Genomic DNA, 23,879 nt, shown 5'->3' with positions numbered 1-23,879 from the left:
ATATTCAGGTTTGCTTTGTTGTAGATTAATATGAGAGGAAATGTTTTCTTGGCAAAGAAAAAATTTGGTCTGAATCAGGAGCAAATGTGTAGAATATTGTTCAGGTGAGTAGGAAGACAATGACTTTAAAAGAAAAAGATCAATGAAGAAGTTTATTTTTTGCTATTTGGTCTAGTTCTTTTTATGTTCTTCCTTTGTTTACTCAAGGAGTTTGTGTGTGTGTGTGGAGGTGTGTGTGTGCATGTGTGTGCATGCGTGTGTGTGTCTGTGTGTGTTTGCGTAGAGCTACATGCTGATGATAAGTTCCTCTTGTCTGGATTATAGTTGCAGGGTGTAAATATTCATATATGTGTTAAGGCTATACAAACGACATATACATTATTATTGTGCTTTTTATACATATTTAAGAAAATATTTTTGTTCCAGTTGTAAAAAATAAATAATAGCCTAAATAAATGCTGTCTTAAAAACAGAGTAGTGAGAATAAGGAAGCAGCAGAAGGAGGGAGGGCTCTCAGGAGTACAGTGATGTAAGGCCAGAAGAGGGAGGAGTGTATGAGATCACTGGAAGCAAAAGAAAGGGAAGTAAAGCAGGAGCTGTCACAGTTTTAAAACTAAATGAAAACAATATTTTAATCATAGCTGTTAAGGTTTCTCCCAAATCCGGTGAGAAACATGTAAAGTGAAGAGGAGAAGAACTTTGGAAAACTGAAGTTCATGTAGAAGGACAAGAAGGAGGAGAATCAAAAAGAGAAGAGCTGAGGAGGCATTGAAGAGGGCCAGAGGCAGATAAAACCAAAACATATCTGCAAAGCTGATCAATAAAGAGAGATAATCTGTGAGTCACAGAGAGAAGATATAAAGGATTGTTAAATATTCAGAGGATTCAAGAAATATCAAAGATTCAATGCATTATGTATGTAACTTTTTCTTTTAATTAACATTTTATGCAAAATAAGTAATATAAAGGTTATAGTGCATTTCTCTTGTGAAGACTGCAAGAACTTATGCAATTATTTTTTCACTGCGTACTTCAGAAGAATTCAAAGATTCAGAATCCTATAAGCTAAGAATTACCTCAAACCTATGATATCTGCCAAAGCTGCAATTCTTGGATGCCCTTCAGGTGCCAATTCAATGAAATTTCACATGGTGTCACACTTCATATGTAATTGCAACTAATTTTGTAAATGGAAAGCAGCTGGAGTTGGATTTCAAAAAGATTTGCGCCATAAGACCCTGGACATCACATGGTTATGATACTTGAACTGATAATGTAAACTGAAGACATAAATTGAAGTATGAAAGCTGACTACCTGTGTCATTGACCAAGACATTGGTTAAAACAACTGTTGAGAATTTATTGTACTGGTATTCAACTGCTTCATCTAAATTTTCTTAAACTGCAATTCATTGAAATTAGGAGCATATGTCTCAAATATAAACTGATATGTATCAAATATGTGGCCAATGAAGTGGTTTTAATTGGCATTATTCATAAAAAATACAGTTTTTATCTTTTATGGAAGTGAAAGAAGGAGCCTAACTGACAGGGCTGGACCATATTGCTAACAACAGATCAACCCAGTGCTGGATGGGGACTGACGTTTGGACAAGCAGAATGTTTTCATGTTAAGAAACTCTAAATAATCCAGAGAAAAGGGTCATAGTGAACCTGAGAGACTTGAAACAAAGGTATGACTGCTCCTCAGTCTCATTGTTTGTTTTCTAATCTGTCTTGTTTTTCTGGTTTCTGGTAATCAGTTAGCTTCTTACTGCTTGATAACTTTTACTGTTCATACTGCTTTTTCAAAGTACATATGTTGACCTGTAATGTACCTTTTGTTTCTACTCTGGCAAGTGAAATCACCTTTACTTTCCTCTTGTGTAAGATTACCATTCTCTCTCTCATGTGATTCTAGACGTGTTCATTTGTTTTGTTTCTAGGCATTGATTGCTTCCTTTGCTTCTTGCTCTTAATTAATCTGTCTTTCATTTGTGCTGTTTCTTTTTCCCCACTTGTATTTGATCAAGCACCTTTCTTTCTTTCCCTCCCTACCTTTTCTCACGATATATGGCACCTACTGTATTTTTCTTTTATAATGATGAGTAAATGAAGAAGACATTACAACACAAGTATCACTTTAGTCCTACATGCAATTCAGTGAACAGACCATTAAACTTATATTCTTTCAGTCAGCAGCATGTGACAATATAAAGCACAGCCATAAACCTTATGAATATACAGTACGTGCAAAAGGCCTAATGACAACCGTTCTGTAGTATGTGATTAACAATGTGTATTTTTAAAATATACTAATAATAATAATAATAAACATCACAAACTTACACACATACATAACCTAAATCCTTTTCATTTATCATTTCTTAGAAGATAGCTAAAGCCTGGGATTCCCTTCTGTGTGATGGGGCACACCCAGCCGGGAGCCCTATGCCTAAGGAGAATAGTTTCAGCATGAGTACATAAGCCTGTTCTGCCTTTAACATGTCTGGTACTCAAGCCTAGCCTACCAGGCCAATTGTGTTGTTTCTGTTTCTTTCTTTGCTTCTTGACACTCTTGTTTATATGCAACCCTTTCATTTATCTGTATTCCACTATATACATTTATTGAAGGCCATAACATAAAGCAGAGCAACAAACATATCAGTTTTAGTAACAACCATATTTTGTAAAAACAATGTGCAATCTGTTGCTTACCTGAGAATGATGGAACAAACTAGCATGCATACTACTTTACATTTTGGTACCTGCAAGAAAAAACAATTGAAACATAGTAGCTACTATAGGGAGGAGTTATGGAGCTCTTGTTCAAACATATACTCAAAGTGATGAAAAATGCCTTATTCATATAATTGTTCTATAAGATCTGTACGCACCTGATGTAATTACTAGCTCAGATCAGATTCAAGTAAATTTGCATGAGTAAGGGCTGGTGAAGTACTATACTTGATCGTTACTGGTTTAGTTCAACGATTCATCAGGGAAATATTTTTTTTTCCAAGAGGGTTGTGACATGTACTATACCCAATAATTAAGGCAGTTCAGAAAATTTCCCCTAGCCAAGTAAGCTTTGACACATATAGTTTCTGCAGTATGACAGAATAAGAAAATGTTTACAAATAAAGTAGCAAGACATAAAAAACATAGTAAATATAATGATTGAGAAACAAAACATTTTTTACTCGTAGTATATCCATCATCTGGATGAAAAACATGTACATATATTCATATCTGGAAAAATTTCCAAATATTTATTTGAAATGAATGCCAAAGGCCTACTGTATTATATTTTCTGTAGCCATGCAAGGGCACAATGATGTATCAAAACTCATAATGAATAAACAGAAAACAAAAAGGGAGAAAACCATTTCTTACAAAGAATCATCTTGCTGACTATTCTTGTATAAAAACTACTTAGTTAAATTTCAAAGCAATATTTATGCTTATAGAGTTGTCATGTTTTTCAGCTCCTGCTAAGATCATTCATGTTTATCTTCATACAAGACCTATGAATTGAGTGTAAGCACCATTCATAAGTTTGGACTCAGAATATCCATACTTAATTCTCTTATTTGTTTGTGTTGTCACTTTAATTGTAATTCTGTTTTTCCAAATCTTTACCATCATTGCATGTGCATTTCTCCTTACCCTCCCATATTGTTTGTAATGATGATTCCAGTGCTATCTTATAACCATTAGCCTTGTGACATGTGATTTAATTTCATAAATGTAACTTAAGATGGTGGTGCTCATTTTCTAGTATCCTTACTTTAGATAAAAAAAGTAAATATCAAGACTTTGTGCAGGGAGAGGAAATTACACAAGTCAGTTTATAGATTTCTGGTTTAATTCACTTTTGACTTAATTTCTGGCATCTCGCTTTTTTTTACTTTGGTGTAAGCTTTCACTTAGATTGCTTAGCCCCTGACTTTTTGCGTCTTTCTTGGTCATATTTTTTGTCCAGTTCCTTCATTGGCTTTTCTGTGAAATGTTTGTCTCAAAATATGTGTAACAGGAGGAAAAAAGAAAAAAATGAAATGCACATGAACCCTTATAAAATCATCCAGGCTTGGAAATAAAAATGTCATTGCTTACATTACTAAGGGAAGCAGATTTTTTGTAGACATTTATTAATGGATGTAACTTAGGTTAACTTTGTGCATATAATCCCTTATTTATAATGTCAAAAGCTAACTTTAATAGTGAGAGATTTAATATAAATGGCTGTCTTGGAATGATAACTTTGATATCATTCCAAGAACAACAGAAACCCAAGATTATGAGACTGTAATCAAGCCATTTGGTGATTGCTTGCACAATAAATTGGAGAATAAGATAATTTTAAAAGATGAACAAAACAGTTTTATGCTGACATATAACTGTTTTGGAACTGTTACCTTCATATGAATTAAATGCAATGGAGGAGCTCACAAACCTCATATTTAAGATTAACCACAGCAAGAAATGTATTAATTCCAGTTCATGCTTTGAAACATTTAAACATTCTCCTGTAACTGTCTTGCATTGTTTTACATAAACAGGGGGTTACAGTTACACGCTGAAGATTTATGTAAAAGTATAACCCACTAGAGCATGGTTCTCATTTTTAGTATCAATAAGCCATCAGAATCAGTAATATTAAAATACATAGTTTACCTAAATTCTTAAACCTTTCTCACTTCTCATCAGTTATTATATAAACAGGTCTTCTTAAACTTTGTGGTAGCTATAACTTAATTTATGTAGAACAGATAAACAATAAAAATATACATTTTGTCAAAGACCCAAAGCATAGTGAAGTATGGTTTTCCTCATTTTCAATTTTATTACAAGGCAGTCCTTCTGTGTGTACCTCTATTCATTAATTGCTGTAAACAGTCAGTAGTTTAAAGCTCACTCTTCAGTGCAGGTGACACATAAGGACAGAATTGCTACTGGCGATCATCCTTTACTGGCTAGTTTTACATTAGAAAATATGTTTAATCTGTAGAAAGTGCACAGCATTATGATCTTTTGAGAATTTTGCTTCAAACAAATACAGTAACATATTTGCATCCCTTCAACAGCTTTGCTGTAAACAGAATTAATTTCTTAAACAATTAATCAATTATGCACAGATAAAAAAAACTTCTATTTTGTACTGCTAGTAATGGTATTGAAAGTATCTCAAGACTATATCAATGGTTCTTTGCTTACACATCCCAGAATAATCATAAATAGCACTGAGAATTAGATTCTTGGATGATGAATGGGAGTCAGCACCAAGAAGAATACATTTTTTGCAGTTTTGCACAGGACATGGTCTAATTCAATTTAAAATTATAAATTGCATTCACCTCTTTTTTAGTTAAACTTTTAAAAACATAACCTGGACTACACTTGACTTGTCAGAGATACTTTCAGACATTTATGTCACATGGCCACATATTTTGGGTATATCATCCCCTCTACTAATCTGAAGTTTTCACCAATTGACATAATCTGATGCAGTGGTTAGTACATTCTTTCCTTGCCTCCATGAGTTTTCCTACTACATCCTAAAAACATACATGTTACTTTAATTGGCAACTGTAAGCAGGCCTTCTGTGAGCTAGTACAACTGATACATAAGGAGCCTAAAGTAGAATATCAGGTAACAAAATGGATTAATATCAAACTGCTTTGAGTCTACTGTAAATCATCATCCACTAATATCTCTTTTGTGGGAATACAAGATGATATACAACAGCTTAAGGGTCTATTTTCATCATAATATACATTATACTTGCTCTCTGTATTTTACTAGAGACAGACAGAAACCTAAAAAAATTATTGTTCTTGAAACATTTGTTCAAAAGGTTTCCGGCATCCCCTTATTAGATAACTAGCTGTGTAAGCCCATGCTATAAAAAGCCCAGGGTCCTAGAAACTATTAAAATTGTCAGAAAATAAACTGAAATGTAGAAATGTCAGGTAATTGAAAGGAACTACTCTGAAAAGAACCTCTCTCCTAGGAGGATTCGATTTTCCGACATGCTCGCATTGCTTGTGGATTAGCTGGGGGAGGAAAAGTAAAAGGGATACCAGCTTGCTGATGTTAGTGGCTAAGCGACTTAGTCTTTCTTCTGAGGTTTCGATTTTCAGACGTGCTGGCCCCGCTTGTGTTATTAGTGGCTAAGCAAGATATCTGTTTCCTCAGAGGCCGAACCCTTACCCCGAATCCACCACTCACTTCCAGGCCGAACAGACACACACACTTTCACACGTAGACATTTATATATAAGACAATACTTAAAGCGATCAGTGAACATATTCAGTTGCTGCAAATCCACCATCTTCATTTTACTTTTGTCATCCTATTCTTTGCCATAATCTCATCTGCACTTGCTCTATCCTTTTTGGCAGGGAAGAGGACTTAAATGTGATTGATAGACAGAGTACAGAATACTTCATACATAACTGTAGCTGATTCACTAAGTTGTCACATGCATTCTATTTATATGTTAAAATCAATAAAAAGTAGAAATTATTATCCCATTCTCTATATCTTTCTCTTGGGAGATCTCAAAAAAAACAAGCTGATTCTGACATGCAGCCAGCAACTAACGCAATTAAATCTGCCTTAAGTTAAATTGAACATACAGAATATTAGAGTTCCTTACAGCTCTAGGAAATTCTTTTTCAATTGTCATTCATGCAATTCTCTTAGAGGGTATTTTAGAAGAATGGCAATACTTGTGAGCTCTAAATTGTATTAATGAAACCAAGCAAGCAATTACTAGTTACTTAGCTACTATAAGACCATAACATAGATACAAGACACATACTTGGGTACACACATACAATATATACACATAAAGCATTCAGCCTGTTAGAGAAAATGCTAAACAACAGAATACCCATTCTAAAAATAAAACAAATCAGTTGTAAAGCAATTAAAGGTATAGTTAAAAAGAATGTGGCTTTGAGACTTGCTAAAAAATTCCAAAGTGAGTTATTTTTGGGTCCATAAATTCCAGCATACAGTATTTTTTGCCTATCCTATGCTATGCAGATTTTTATTACATATTCTATCTTCTTTTACGTTAGATTATTTAAGAACCCTGTTCTTTCTAGTGACTTATGGCATTATTTTTATTCTATTAATAATACATTAAGGTTTCTCCAATACATTTTCTGTAAAATGATGTATTTAGCTGACTCATGAGCTTGGTCCTGCTGCTATTTGGAAAAATCTTAAATTAGGTCATATGTTGTCAAGCTTTCCTACTGATAGACAGAGTGCACTTTGCTTTGCTTTACTGACTTCAATGTATGGTTCATGTGGTGCTACAGTGGTTAGCAGCGCTGCCTTCCAGGTGTACCTGTGTTTACATGGATATTTTCAGCACTGAGTTGCTTTTGTTGCTCACAAAGACATGTAGGTTAAGATAAATGGTGAGTAAAATTGGTATGGATTGTAATAATTATGAGTCCAAGACATAATTAAGGTTTGGGGCAGCCACCCGTATATTGTTTTTTCTAGCTGCAAAAGGGTTTTTAGAATCACAAGTACGATGTGCATCTCATAGAGTCCAAGACAGAACTCCCTATAGTAGCCCAAGATGGAAGCTTTAAAGGTCTGGAAAGGAAATGATGTCATCAAAATGGCCGGAACCAGAAGTGACGTCAGCAAAGGGGCTGGCTTCAGAAGTGACGTCAGCAAAGGGGCCGGCTTCGGAAGTGATGTCAGCAAAGGGGCCGGGCTTCGGAAGTGACGCCTGCAAAGGAGCCGGCTTTGGAAGTGACATCTTCTGAGGCGCCGGAACCTTGCAGGATTTCCCGGGAAAGGTCTGTAGGGAACTGAGAAAGACAGTCAGCGCACTCCACCGCCCCCCGGTCAGATGTTTTATTACACTTACTCAGACCCTTTAGCTGTTTCCTACTCGCACGTGTGTGACAAGGCCCCCGCCTCAGCCCAGACCCATTGGGTCGGGCGTCCTGCACCGAGAGGTTGTGGGCATGAGAGAGAGCATCAGCGTTGGCATGAAGAGAACCCTTATGATGAATCAGCGAGAACTTATAAGGTTGAAGGTCAAGAAACCACCTAGTGACCCGAGGATTCGACTCCTTGTGAAGGGCCATCCACTGTAGGGGTGCATGATCCGTCACCAGAGTGAACTCCCGGCCCAAGAGGTAGTACCTCAACTGCGTAATCGCCCATTTTATCGCAAGGGCCTCTCTTTCCACCACTGCATACCTGGTCTCCCGATCCAACAGTTTCCGACTCAGGTACATGATGGGGTGTTCAACACCATCGACGCTTTGGCTCAGCATGGCACCCAGGCCTGTGTCCGAAGCGTCCGTCTGGAGAATAAAAGGGAGAGAGAAATCAAGAGCTTTTAATATTGGTGCTGAAGTAAGGGCCTGTTTTAAGTCACTAAATACAGCGTCCGTCTTGTCAGTCCATACCACATGATTAGCAGCCCTCTTCTTTATAAGATCAGTCAAGGGCACCGCTCTCTCTGAAAACCGAGGTACAAACCGGCGGTAGTACCCAGCCAACCCGAGAAAGGCTTGGACTTGCCTCTTGGTTCGCAGATGGGACCATTTTACAATGGCATCTATTTTTGAACACTGTGGTTTCACGGTACCCCGACCCACCAGGTAGCCCAAATATTTAGCCTCATTCAATCCAAAGAAACATTTCTTGGGATTAATACGAAGCCCGGCTTCTCCTAATGTCCATAATACCACAGTGACCTGCTGTACGTGTTCCTTCCATGTGCTGGAATAGATGACAATGTCATCCAGATAGGCAGCACTATACGCAATTATGGGGTTGGAGCACTTTGTCCACCAGACGCTGGAAAGTTGCAGGAGCCCCGTGTAACCAGAATGGAAGAACACGATACTGCCAGTGTCCACTGGGACTGCTAAACGCGGTCTTGACCTTCGCGGAGTCCGTTAAAGGAATCTGCCAGTACCCCTTTGTCATTTCAAGCGTGGTCAAAAATTCTGCTTGTCCAAGCCTCTCAAGGAGGTCATCTACGCAAGGCATGGGATAAGCATCAAAAAGGGAGACCTGGTTAAGCCGATGGAAGTCATTGCAAAACCTCCAACTGCCGTCAGGCTTACTAACCAAGACAATTGGGCTGGACCAGGGAATATAACTTTCCTCAGTCACTCCTAGTTCCAGCATCAGCTTGATTTCTAGCTCCACTTCTGCTTTCTTTGCCTCAGGAAGTCTATAGGGGAGCTCCCAGACTACAACCCCTGGTTCAGTCACTATGTCATGTGCAATCAGAGAGGTCCCCTTTTTCACTCACCACATCTGAGACGGACAGGATAGCTGATTCCATCTCCCATCTTTGTCTATAAGTTAATTCCTCGCCGAAATTAAGGGTGTCTATATGAGCAAAGAACGAGCAGGGCTGAGCGGAGGCGGGATCTGGTTCCCTCTCCTTCCACGGCTTCAGCAAGTTCACATGATAAACCCGCTCAGTTGGTCTACGATTGGGTTGTTTCACCAAATAGTCGACCAACCCTTTTCTCTCCTTAATTTCATAAGGGCCTTGCCAATGGGCGAGTAATTTAGAATGGGAGGTGTGAACTAATACCATGAAACGATCCCCCGGATGGAATTCTGGGAGTGTCATGCCATGGTCATAATAACGGGCCTGTGCTGCTTGTGCCTCTTCCATATGACTTTTTAAAATAGGTCAGATTTTCCCAAATCTATTGCGTAATTGTGCGATATATTCCAAAATATTTGTAGAAGGAAGAGCCTCTCCTTCCCAACCTTCTTTCAAAATATCCAGTATACCTCGGGGTTGTCGTCCGTATAACAATTCAAAAGGTGAGAACCCCGTAGAGGCTAGTGGGACTTCCCGATAGGCAAAGAGAACGAGGGGGAGAAGTTAATCCCAATTCCTCCCATCCCCGCTGACCACCTTGCGAAGCATCTGCTTGAGAGTCTGATTAAATCTCTCCACTAGACCGTTGGTTTGAGGATGATACACCGCGGTCAGAAGTGACGTCAGCAAAGGGGCTGGCTTCAGAAGTGACGTCAGCAAAGGGGCCGGCTTCGGAAGTGACGTCAGCAAAGGGGCCGGCTTCGGAAGTGATGTCTTCCGAGGCGCTGGAACCTTGCAGGATTTCCTAGGAAAGGTCTGTATGGAACTGAGAAAGACAGTCAGCACACTCCGCCACCCCCCGGTCAGATGTTTTATTACACTTACTCAGACTCTTTAGCTGTCTCCTACTCGCACGTGTGTGACAGGATATATGATTGTGCCAAACAATGGACTGTCATCACATCTATGGCTGATTTTAGCATTGCACCTGATGTTGTATGGATAAGTTCTGATTTCACATGATCCAGAAATACAAAATGCACGTTAAGACAATTGATGGGTGGTTTGTGGACCCTTACATAGTTTGTGTTCCCATTATGGTTATATTTTAGTGATAGCAGTTTTTTTAAGGTCTACGTGGCAAACATGTATTTGATATATAAATTGCACAACTAATATGGAATCTTAAGGATGTTGCTGAATATTCTGAATGACTGATAGGTACAAACGTGCAGACAACAGCCTCCTTCTCCCTAATTGCAATGTCCCACTTTTCCACTGAATAAAATTCCAACTGTAAGTATTGCAAACTTTCCTTTGGTGGAACTGTTGAGTAGGAGAAATCACTCCCTAAACAGAAAAAGCAGCAGTTGATTCTGAATACACCTACCTGGAGTTGTTTAACCTCCTACATAAGTGGCAGTTAATTTCATTTGCTAAATAGTGAGTTCCCACTGCCAAGGGCAAATTTATCCAAATGTGTCCAACAATGCTTGAACATCTGATGTGCCTTACTGGTTTCACACCAGACCCCCACCCTGTTTTCATATATCAGCTTTTTGTTACTGCTTCTGACTCAACATGATTAGGATATGTATTATATGTCTCCTAGGTGCTAAGCACTTTCCAACTAACACCATCCCCAGGCCCATCTTCCTGCGTGGATCACAGTTTAACTTTGACTTGAATTACAGAGAGCTATTATGATAATTATAGCCTGGAATTAATATTTTTCTGGAATATTTATTTAGATTGTATAATAACCAGTAAACCTAACACAAGCATAAGGACTCTAACAACATTTCTCTAAATAAAGCCCTACCAGCTCAATTTAATGCTCACACAGGAAATGTTAAGAATTAATGAACTAGCTTACAGTTTGATATGAATTGGACTGAAGAATCATTATAAGATTTCTTTGCTAGTTATGATTGTCCTTAATGTAATGGACTTAATAGGCATGACATCTTATCTGAGGCTGTATGTCCTGGTTATTCTGATAAAGTGAGGTTCTGAACTGTCATGGTAGAGAGGATACCCTGGGAATGGGTGAGGGAAACCTCTGTTTAAACTGAGTAAATGCCTCCTCTGATAAAGAATTTATTTTGAACATATGGAGAAGCCAGGGATATGAAGTCTAGATTGAACCCACATAAAAACTGTAATAGTACAGGAAACGGGGCGGCACGGTGGTGCAGTGGTAGCGCTGCTGCCTCGCAGTTAGCAGACCCAGGTTCGCTTCCCGGGTCCTCCCTGCGTGAAGTTTGCATGTCCTCCCCGTGTCTGCGTGGGTTTCCTCCGGGCGCTCCGGTTTCCTCCCACAGTCCAAAGACATGCAGGTTAGGTGGATTGGTGATTCTAAATTGGCCATAGTGTGTGCTTGGTGTGTGGGTGTGTTTGTGTGTGTGTCCTGCGGTGGGTTGGCACCCGGCCCGGGATTGGTTCCTGCCTTGTGCCCTGTGTTGGCTGGGATTGGCTCCAGCAGACCCCCGTGACCCTGTGGATGGATGGATAGTACAGAAAACTACAAGGAGCTGTGGCCAATCATTTGACTTGTCAGTAAACATCAATGGTGTTTTAAATTAAAGAAAGAGGTGTTCTATGTAGTGTTAGTAGACAGGTCTTCATGTCTGGCTGTAATATATGCCAAAAAATGGTATCTTCGGCAATGGTCAAAGTGAAAGCTTGTTTGCATTGGGAAATACATTTTGGGCAGCCTCAACGAGGTACTGGTGAGGTACTCAGAAATTCGGGAAAGGTAGGTGAAGCATCAACTGAACAGGAAACATTAACATTGACTGGAAGAATCTTTGAAATGCAAAAGGAGCACTTTGACAATCTCATACATATAGTGCAGTACTTATGTCTTCTTTGAGTATTAGATTCATTGGGACATTCATGTAACTGTGTTCACTAAATTGGTCAAAACGCTATATAATGGCAAGGCCACATAAGTGGATGAGACTTGGTCAGAAACCGTGAAGTCTTAGTTAACATGTATTTTCATTATTTCATGGAAGTTCAATATAGTGCTTCAGGAACAACAGTTAGGAGTAGTCATCCCATTTTTTAAAAAAAGAAGGTAAAAAAATTTGTCCCAGTTACTGAAGAATCATACTTTTCAGCCTCTCTGGAAAAGCTTGTGTCGGATTTCTAGAATGGAGACTCCAATTGGTAATTGAACCCCAGGTTCTATGTTGATTTTGTACTCTACATGAAACATTGAAATCTATGTCCTTGCACGGATATTTTAGGGATCATAGAAGCTCACTAATGTGTGTATGAGGCTTGCAAACCTGGGAAAAGCTTGTATCTGTGCTCCTTGTGGATTTATGTGGAAGTTGCTAAAAAAGTAAATCATTGTGAGTTGCTGTTGTGGTAATTCTGAAGTGTGCTTGAAGTGTGATGATTCTGTTTTCAGGCTTGGTGCTTTGTGAGAGGTTTAGAACTCCATTTAACATGTGTATAGGTACAACAGATTAGAAAGGTTGCATCTCTGTTGTTTGTAGGTGATGTTGTATTTTTGGATGCAACAGATATCTTAGTCAATTGTTAGGCAAATGTAATCTAGTAGGGATGAGAATTACTGCATCAAAATCCAAAGTTATAGTCATTTCCTGAAAGTAATAATTCACATCTCTTTATCTTGGGCAAAAGTAGACTCTCCAAATGGAGGAGTAAAAGTAAGTCAACGTATTGTTAACATGTGAGAATACAGGTGATTGTGTAGCTATATGATAAGCTGGAGAATTGTTGTGCATATTATTCTAAATTGAAGTGGTAAACTGCAAATTAGGTCCTCAGATAATCTCAGTTTTTCAATTAATATATATTCACAACCTCATGTATGATAATTGTTCTGGGTAATGATTGAAAGAAAAAGACTGCAAATGCAAGCACCTGAAATCAACTTCCTGTGCAAGGTTTTTGTGTTTATGATAGAATGAGGGTGCAACAGTATGCAAGGACCTTAGTGGTGATCCACAACTTTGCCATTTCAAGAGGAGTTTGTGAACATGGTGTAGGTATTGTAATGAGAATCCCCTTTGTCTGCCTGTCTCAAGAAGTGCACCAGGCATAGCCCCCTGGGGCAAAATCTGGGGCCAGACCAGGGACACCTGAGAGAGACTATATATTTTGGCTGACCTGGAGATGCCTGGGCTTTTCAAAGAAGTATTGAATCAATTGCTAGGGATAGAATGGCTGAGTCTGTCCAAATATGTATGTTTCCATCAGAACTATAACCAGAACAAGATTTAGAACTAAATGAAGTTGGAAGATGGATAAAGACAGGGCCATAGACGATAATAGTAGTTTAACACTAGAATTACCAAAGCCTACGAAAAAAACTTGTAAATCCCTTTGCACCCTCCATCAGCGTCTTTTGTCTTGTAAATGTGTCGACCCACACAAGCAGCAAGCAGCCTGCTATACCATCCCTCCACCGCCACAGAAAGGGCAAGAAGTTCTCCCAGTTGAAGTCTTGATGATCTGAGAGTAAAGTGCTGGAGTTTTAGAGAGGAAATAATAGATCGTTATTTGGAATACATACATTTCATGTGTGTTCCGTGTCTACAACAATCTATGTAAACACATTGTTAAAACAGAAACGTTTTCATGTTTTAGTAATAAATGACGAAATATAGACATGAACTGTACAATGTGTGAAGGCTAAAGTCCAAATATCAAATAAACACTTTCACAAAATGTGCAAGTGCAATACGACAGCTTCTGTGGCACCTCTGAGCAGCCGTGAGTCAAGGTAATTTTTGGTAGTGAGAACCAATCATTTTTCGCTACCAAGATTCTATCAAGAATTGTAAGCTCGGGCCAATCGCAGCCAGTATCAGCTATCAAGAATTGACCACTTACAACCCGTTTCAGCTACCAAGAAAAAATCGGAAAGGATGGGCCAGCCTCTTGTTAGTTAATGTATTCTGCAAAAGCTTGTTCGAGTTGGCACACATGCTTTGCGATTTGTGTTTATTTTTTAACTTTCTAAAAATATTATTCACAAGTCTCGGTTTGTGGAGATAAATAACCTTAAGTAATAAATATATAGGGCGGCACGGTGGCGCAGTGGGTAGTGCTGCTGCCTCGCAGTTAGGAGACCTGGGTTCACTTCTTGGGTCATCCCTGCGTAGAGCTTGCATGTTCTCCCCGTGTCTGCATGGGTTTCCTCCGGGTACTCCGGTTTCCTCCCACAGTCCAAAGACATGCAGGTTAGGTGCATTGGCGATTCTAAATTGGCCCTAGTGTGTGCTTGGTGGGTGGGTGGGTGTGTGTGTGTGCCCTGCAGTAGGCTGGCGCCCTGCCCGGGGATTTGTTCCTGCCTTGTGCCCTGTGTTGGCCCGGATTGGCTCCAGCAGACCCCAGTGACCCTGTAGTTAGGATAGAGCGGGTTGGATAATGGATGGATGGATGGAATAAATATATATTTATTTCATTTTGTCATAAAAGTTTCATAAATGTGTTGATTATTGTTGTTTTACCAGCCTTTGATATACGATTACCTATGTGACATTTTGTTTGTAATCTGGTAGTCTAAATGATTTATGAACTGATTGATATATTTACATTAAGGTACACATTTTTTGAATAATTTTTTAAACATTCTTGGTGCAGTTTATTACAGTTATTAAATATGTGTGCAAAACGTGTAAAGAAAGATATAATAATGTATAAATATAATAAACATTGAATTGTATAATCATAATTTCATTTTACAGAATTAGCTTTAAAATTAATAATAATATGAAGTGCTGTATAATTATAAAAATACAAATCATTGAAAGTGAAAACTTTTATTCTTGACTTCATCTTTGCCAATTTAAAAACTTTTTTTTTTAATTCATTGTTTGGGTGAGTTAGTCAGAGATATTCTTTCTGGTATATAAAGACCAATAATTCTTAATGAATCACTACATTAAATATATATATACAAAGTAAATATATATATAGACAAAGAACCCATTTCGACAACGTAAGATGAAATGGGCAAGAGTGGAATAGTAATAAGTATAAGCACCACAAACCTGATATAGGTGTATTGAATGAATGCTTAATTGAATCAGAAAGCGTAATTAGGCTTCGAGCTGTAGTCGAAATCACCTTTCAGGCCTCTAGAGCTTTAATCGAAGTCGCCTTTCTCTTTGAATTTTTGCGACCATAAATCCGCCGTCTGCCGCGATGTTGGGGTTGGATGTTGGTCGAAGTCACCTTTCTCTTTGAATTTTCGCAGCCGTAAATCCACCGCCTGCCGCAATGTCAGTCTCGTAAGGTTTTTCGGGCAGCTGCGCAGAAGGCGACTGCGCATTCGGCTTCGGACGGACGTGAGTTAGTGAGTGAGTGAGGAGGCTGGCAAATTATGTATTAAGATATATATATATAAATATAAATATATAATATATATATATATATACCTGTAAAAACAGGTGACTAGTATGTTTTTTTTTATACTTAACACTAATTTCACAAATTATTCACATCAATGCTAATATAGAATAATAATAATTATAGTTATATTCTATATTAACATTAATGTTACAAAATATGCTTATAAAATAGACCTACACCTTTAATACTCAGGTGATTCTAATCATGCTGTAGAAGGGCATATACAGTGCATCCAGAAAGTATTCACAGCACATCACTTTTTCCACATTTTGTTATGTTACAGCCTTATTCCAAAATGGATTAAATTCATTCTTTTCCTCAGAATTCTACACACAACACCCCATAATGACAACATGAAAAAAGTTTACTTGAGATTTTTGCAAATTTATTAAAAATAAAAAAACAGAAAAATCCCATGTACATAAGTATTCACAGCCTTTGCTCAATACTTTGTCGATGCACCTTTGGCAGCAATTACAGCCTCAAGTCTTTTTGAATATGATGCCACAAGCTTGGCACACCTATCCTTGGCCAGTTTCGCCCATTCCTCTTTGCAGCACCTCTCAAGATCCACCAGGTTGGATGGGAAGCGTTGGTGCACAGCCATTTTAAGATCTCTCCAGAGATGTTCGATCGAATTCAAGTCTGGGCTCTGGCTGGGCCACTCAAGGACATTCACAGAGTTGTCCTGAAGCCACTCCTTTGATATCTTGGCTGTGTGCTTAGGGTCGTTGTCCTGGTGAAAAATGAACCGTTGCCCCAGTCTGAGGTCAAGAGCGCTCTGGAGCAGGTTTTCATCCAGGATGTCTCTGTACATTGCTGCAGTCATCTTTCCCTTTATCCTGACTAGTCTCCCAGTTCCTGCCGCTGAAAAACATCCCCACAGCATGATGCTGCCACCACCATGCTTATACAATACAATACAATACAGTTTATTTTTGTATAGCCCAAAATCACACAGGAAGTGCCGCAATGGGCTTTAACAGGCCCTGCCTCTTGACAGCCCCCCAGCCTTGACTCTCTAAGACGACAAGGAAAAACTCCCAAAAAAACCTTGTAGGGAAAAAATGGAAGAAACCTTGGGAAAGGCAGTTCAAAGAGAGACCCCTTTCCAGGTAGGTTGGGCGTGCAGTGGGTGTCAAAAGAAGGGGGTCAATACAATACAATGCAGTACACAGAACAATTTCTCAATATAGTAAGAAATAAAAAATATAAATTTTAGAAGTACAGAGCAGAATTTAACAGTAGATGATATATCCCATAATAAGATTTGGATTTGTGTAGAGTCCTGGAGACCTCATCCTTCAAGCTGCCTCCCCCATTTGGTCATTCCACGGCTGAAACAGTGCTGGGCCAGCCAATCCGGTGAAAGGACCCCTCTTTCCCACGATTCCTGCGATCCTCCATCTGGGTCATGCTTCACTGTAGGGATGGTGCCAGGTGTCCTCTAAACGTGATGCCTGGCATTCACATCAAAGAGTTCAATCTTTGTGTCATCAGACCAGAGAATTTTGTTTCTCATGGTCTGAGAGTCCTTCAGGTGCCTTTTGGCAAACTCTAGGTGGGCTGCCATGTGCCTTTTACTAAGGAGTGGCTTCCGTCTGGCCACTCTACCATACAGGCCTGATTGGTGGATTGCTGCAGAGATGGTTGTCCTTCTGGAAGGTTCTCCTCTCTCCACAGAGGACCTCTGGAGCTCTGACAAAGTGACCATTGGGTTCTTGGTCACCTCCCTGACTAAGGCCCTTCTCCCCCGATGGCTCAGTTTAGATGGCTAGCCAGCTCTAGAAAGAGTCCTGGTGGTTTTGAACTTCTTCCACTTACGGATAATGGAGGCCACTGTGCTCATTGGGACCTTCAAAGCAGCAGAAATTTTTCTGTAACCTTCCCCAGATTTGTGCCTTGAGACAATCCTGTCTCAGAGGTCTCCAGACAATTCTTTTGACTTCATGCTTGGTTTGTGCTCTGACATGAACTGTCAACTGTGGGACCTTATATAGACAGGTGTGTGCCTTTCCAAATCATGTCCAGTCAACTGAATTTACCACAGATGGACTCCGATTAAGCTGGAGAAACATCTCAAGGATGATCAGGAGAAACAGGATGCATCTGAGCTCAATTTTGAGCTTCATGGCAAAGGCTGTGAATACTTATGTACATGTGATTTCTCAATTATCTTATTTTTAATAAATTTGCAAAAATCTCAAGTAAATTTTTTTCACATTGTCATTATGGGGTGTTGTGTGTAGAATTCTGAGGAAAAAAATGAATTTAATCCATTTTGGAATAAGGCTGTAACATAACAAAATGTGGAAAAAGTGATGTGCTGTGAATACTTTCTGGATGCACTGTATATGCCCTTCTACAGCATGATTAGAATCACCTGAGTATTAAAGGTGTAGGTCTATTTTATAAGCATATTTTGTAACATCAATGTTAATATAGAATATAACTATAATTATTATTTAGGTAAAAGTCCAAGAATTTTTATTTTTATGATAATAATGTGCACTAAGCACCCTCCACTCCACACTATACATACAACAACCAATAATCAATAATCAAGCACAATAAACACTCCTCCTCTCCCAGACACTTCGCCACCCTTCCTCCCAGCTCAGCTCAATGTCTGGGCTTTCCCAGAGTCCTTTTATACCCCCTGACCCGGAAGTGGTTCCTGTCCAACAATCCACAAGTCCTTATTATTTCCAGGTCAGAGTAAAAAGTCCTTTTCTTCAACTCGGAAGCACGTCGTTTCTTCTGGTCATGTGATCATAACGCACTTCCGGGTTATAGGGCACGTAAGAGTCTGACAGCCTCCCTACAGCGACTCCCGGTGGTCCCCAAGGGTTAGGGTTAGGGTTGGGGCTGTGTATACAAACTACAAGGTCCATAAGGCCCAGCTGGAATTCGGGGAACCTCCATGCTGTTGGGAAGGCTCCACCTGGCAGCTTGTAGGTGTGGGCCGGAATATTTAGCTGGTCATCCATCACAGTTCCCTCCCCTTAGTGAAGTCCACTGGGGCAGAGCATCCAGCCCCGCGAGGGACGTCTTCGTCCAGGAGAACTCGTTAGTCGGGCCTTGGTTGTGCTGTCTAGACCCCCCAGAGAACCTAGGGGGAACGGTGTATCAGCTGTCCCCCCGATCCGGAGGACAGCTTTGCCAAACATGGCCCGGCCGATGACAGTTATAACAGTGCCATCGTTCTCCCAGTTGTCTTCCTCCATGAGACTGGAAACACCTCGGGAACTCCGTTACTCCCGTCTCCGCCCTTTTCTCCACCAAGGGAGGTGTTATGGCCGCCTCGGTGCTCTCTGCCCATTTCTCTATCTTGTCAGGAGACTCGCGTGTTATTTTGGGGATATCCTGCTTACTCTGGGGCATGTGCACAGCTTGGGTCTCTCTATTGGAAGAAGAGAGCCCCTTTGCTGTTTGCACGCCCATTGACCTTCTTTTAGTCGGAGGCGGCGTCTTCAGCACCAGATCGCCCCAAGAGACAGTACCTTCCAACTGCTCCGGTTTGATTGGCGCTTCCCCCGCCCCTTCTGCTACCAACGACAACTCCTGTATAGCGCGGGTCGGGGTCTTGAGGTCCGCATCGCTCCGAGGAGCCGTCTCATACAGCTGCCCCGGCTCGATCGGTCTTTCCCTCGACCACTCGGTTATCGTTCTGCTCTCTTTTGTTGGGCACGCAGTGCTTTGGCACCTGCTACTTATTAACTGCGGGGCCGAATCACACTGCGTCCCTGTATGTTGTACGGCACAGATTTCACTTACCTGTACCGCTCTGTCCTGCTGGTAGGAGGATGATGTTCCACGTGTGCGAAGCCATTCGACCAGGGCTCCGCACGGCCCGCCGAGCTTCTTCTCAAGCCCCTCCTTCGATTCCTGCAGGACCTGGAACACTTTAAATAAGGACTGCAGGGCCAGGATGATGGTTTCCACCTCCCCTGCAGCCCAGGAAAAGTTATTTAAGTTGGCCGGAGGCAGGCTAGAATATTCAGTTGCCTTACCTTCCAGCCGGGAGCCAATGGGCATGTCCGCTTCTGGCACGTGCTCAATTGGATTGCACAAAGGTTCTTGGGAATTTGAGTCTTTAGAGGATCGGGTGCCTGCCGCAGGCCAACTGCGATCCACCTTTTCTAAGTTATCAGTGGACCGTTCAGTCACATCCCGCTCCTCTTTCTCTTTAGTTATTTGCGGCGCTGCTTCGCTCGGCTCCCCCTTCCCTTTCGGGGAGCTCGGTTCCGTCGGGGAAATGCTGACCTCACCTACGGACCGACGCTGACCTTCTCCTTCCCAAAATCGATCGGGCGGGATCACGGGCTTCATTTCGGTGAATCGTTCAGTTGCTTCCTGGTCAGGTGACCCCATGTTTTGGTATTGGCCTACCCAGCCTGCCCCAGGATAGTCCACGTGACCGATATCGTCGAATAGGCATCCCTGGAGAATGGTTCGCCTTCTCCGAATCGCGTCCATCTTGCCCAAGTATAATGTAGGTGTCCGACTCACAGTCCGATTCGTGCTGACAGACCTCTGAAAAACAAGTAAAGAAAGGTCCCGGCGTAAAGGGCGTTTTCTCGGCACATACCTCCGGCTTTGAATGGTGTTTTTTAAGGTCCTTTAGGCAGTCCGGCGTGTCTGATTTCCGAGAGCGCTCCTGCTGTTGCGCCACTCGGGCTTCCTCGGCTTCAATCAGCACCCTGTCTTCCTCACTGCCCGTCAGGTATGTCCAGAGTTGCTCTGTGTCAGTTAGGGCCTGTACCTTTGGGCGACTCCCATTCTTTTTTTACGGATTTCTTCCCCATCACGGTCCGAAGTAAAATAAGGCTCACTGTCACAGCGTTCTTGTAAAAGTGTGGCGTTTCGACCTTCGGGTGCTTCGACGTTACCATTTTAGTATTCATTGTTTGCACAAATGATTTAATATCAGGTCCTCTGCCAACGGACGGCCAGAGAATCCTGCCAACTACGCCAGTGTAACAGTTGAGGCTGTTATCGACCTCTCGAACCCTCAGGTACCACGCCAAACATCAGGTAAAAGTCCAAGACTTTTTATTTCTATGATAATAATGTGCACTAAGCACCCTCCACTCCACACTATACATACAACAACCAATAATCAATAATCAAGCACAATAAACACTCCTCCTCTCCCAGACACTTCACCCAGCTCAGCTCAATGTCTGGGCTTTCCCAGAGTCCTTTTATACCCCCTGACCCGGAAGTGGTTCCTGTCCAACAATCCACAAGTCCTTATTATTTCCAGGTCAGAGTAAAAAATCCTTTTTTTCAACCCGGAAGCACGTCGTTTCTTCTGGTCATGTGATCATGACGCACTTCCGAGTTATAGGGCACGTAAGAGTCTGACAGCCTCCCTACAGCGACTCTCAGTGGTCCCCAAGGTATCCAGCAGGGCTGTGTATACAAACTACAAGGTCCATAAGGCCCTGCTGGAATTCGGGGACCCTCCATGCTGTTGGGAAGGCTCCACCTGGCGGCTTGGAGGTGTGGGCCGGGATATTTAGCCGGCCATCCATCACAATATATATATATATATATATAGCGACACATTTACAAGACAAAAGTTGCTGATGGAGAGGTGTGAACGGATTTAAGGTGGGCCGGGTTTACGAGTTATTTTGTTGGCTTTGGTAATTCTAGTGTTAAAAACATCAGTAAAACAAAATGAAGGTGCAGGTCAGGCCAAATGTTGATATGTATTTGTGAGCATGGTTTCTGTAAAATTGAAAAAAGAATTCAAATTGTGAATTTTAAGAAAACTGACTGACTTATAGTATATATTTGAAAAAATACATCTGTCTTAACAGACACATGATTAATCTTTTTTTTTCCTCCAATTACGCAATTTTCATTTGAAATGAGGCATCAGTAATGTTTACATGAAGATGTTGACTTGAAGATACTATAAGCTTTTATACTATTTCTTTTCGTGTTCCTGTTAACATGCATTTTACATTTTCAGCTGAAAATGTCATCAAACCTTGGAGACAGCCTGACCAACATGGATTGGCTGCCACAGTTGACCCTGAAAAAGCACAGTGAAGGGCAACCTGCAGGAGAACATCAAAGCACTAATATGAATAATGAAGGCATTTCAAAGCCTCCCCACAGCTATGCCACTCTGATTGGTGCTGCCATTGCATCTACACCCAATGGCAGGATGAGCCTGAATGACATATACAGCTGGATTTGTGAGAAGTACCCGTACTATCGGACTGCCGGTTCTGGCTGGAAGGTGAGTTTTCATTTAATATACAATATTTGTCATGGACAGATTTTGTGTGTTATATCATTTTAAGGCATTAATTTACTAGGTATCCTCAGTCCTCACTTAATTTATTTTCTGTTGATCTGCATATAATCTCAGTATAAAGTCACTGAATCTGATTATCTGTTTTCCAAGATGTTTTATTAAATATCATTCAGCTACTGTATTAAAGTATAATTTATCTCATTAAGAAAACCTTTCAAATACCAATTTGACAATAGAAAAATTTAACTCTTCAAAAATGTAAAGAATAAAATCTGTACTTCACAAATGGCATTAAAGCAGTTTTGCATCTTACAGTGTCTGTTTTCTTGATGGACCAACTTTCTCTAACCAAGTTAAATGTGAAACAAATAGTTCTAGTGGAACAGCAGAACATAATTTCACTATAAGTCATTTTATGGAATAGGTTGATCTTCTAATACTGAAAACATCACCCATCCAATCATTATCTAACCCACTTAAACTATTTAGGGCTGCGGTCTAGGCCAGAAGCATTGGATAAAACGTAGAAACAACAACACAGTGCATGTAACTACTGGGGACAATTAACAGCCTCCAACACACATTTCTTTATGAGTCCTGACACAGAGGAAAGGGAAAGGGACAGTATAAACGCCTTGAAAACATTGACAGGCTGGGATTTAAACCCAGCAGTCATGATGTCTAAGGTAGCATTGATATTGTGTCATCCCATTTTGAAAATCAGAAAGTATAAAATGTCACAAAGTTAGAGAAATCTCTTCAGTTTATGTAACTAATTTTATTCTTTTATAAATAGGCTTTTCAGTGTTTTATCCAGTCAGTACTAAAAATATGGCAGATTGTTTGCTTCCACAACATGACTACAAATTATTTTACTAACTCCCACTGCTTTCTAAAAAAGTACATTTTTCTTTTTCTTTTCTGCACTGCTTATTTTCAAATTCTGTCTTCAGTGTCTGAAAATTTTAGAAATGTGGTCTTCCTGTGCAAATGCTTTTCACGATTATGAATGATATGCAAGGAAGAACAGAAAATGTATTATTTATATATTCCAAATTTTCTTTATTTGAGTCAGAAGAGATTCAACAGGATTAAACTGCAAAGCATGACTCTTTTAAGATACTGCACTTACTAAGAATAAAGACCCACTTTATTCCCATGCTTTCTTCTAGGAATGTTCTGTTTCAAAAAAATATAGCTTTGTATTGACTACAAATGACACAGTTGGAATCAACACAAAGCAGGTAAAGTGAAAAAGATTTTAGGTGCAGAAGTTAGTTCTGTATGCAAATGCCACAGCATTCACACACCAGTATATAATTAAAAGAAAAAATAGAAAAGGGAATTACAAATTGAGTTCAGATTCTAATACTGTAATGTGCATACATCATTCTCTGAGTAAACAGAGAGCAAGTACAAGAAACACTTTCAAACAACAGACAATAAAATATTTCAAACAAATATAAATGAATAAGAGAGTTCCTGTAAAACCAATTGTTCCTAAGTAACGTTCTTACTTTCAAACTATGACTGATCACAGACAAAACTTCAGTGAATGTGAACTTGAGGTATTTCTGACATTTGGCAGAGTTAAAGGAGAGGCAGGAGAGGGGCTGGGGGTGGGGTTTAGGCTACTCCCCCCAACAGATGCACTATGTTCCTAATATAAGCCTCGAATAAAAAGTATTTTTTTCTCAATTTTTATGGCCATAGTTATTGTAAACATCTTAATCAATGAATTGTATGTACAGTGCATTACACCCTGGGTGCTTTCTGCGTGGGTTTCCTCCCTTTTCCTCCTGCAGTTAGTGAAATTGACAATGCTAAATCATCCACTGATAAGTAATTATGTGTGTGTGTGTGTGTGCGTG

At 40.2% G+C, this 23,879-nt stretch overlaps 1 protein-coding gene across 5 annotated transcripts in view; it reads left to right on the top strand.

The window, feature by feature from the left end:
* Positions 1–561: 561 nt before the first annotated feature.
* foxj2 (forkhead box J2) overlaps positions 562–23,879 on the top strand; it is a 120,496-nt gene continuing 97,178 nt past the window's right edge. For 4 of the 5 annotated variants that reach the window (XM_051931726.1, XM_051931725.1, XM_051931724.1 and 1 more), the window contains exons 1-2: positions 562–915; positions 21,718–21,990. In XM_051931726.1, coding sequence (XP_051787686.1) covers positions 907–915; positions 21,718–21,990 — 282 coding nt within the window. In that variant the 5' untranslated portion in view covers positions 562–906. Of the gene's footprint in view, positions 1,695–21,717; positions 21,991–23,879 lie in introns of all 5 variants that reach the window. The other variant, XM_028810023.2, reaches the window with a different exon arrangement.

This window comes from Erpetoichthys calabaricus, chromosome 9, assembly GCF_900747795.2.
Source record: "Erpetoichthys calabaricus chromosome 9, fErpCal1.3, whole genome shotgun sequence".
In the NCBI taxonomy this organism is placed as follows: Eukaryota; Metazoa; Chordata; class Cladistia; order Polypteriformes; family Polypteridae; genus Erpetoichthys; species Erpetoichthys calabaricus.
Note: the sequence above shows the minus strand (reverse complement) of the source record. Positions and strands in the feature narration are given on the sequence as shown.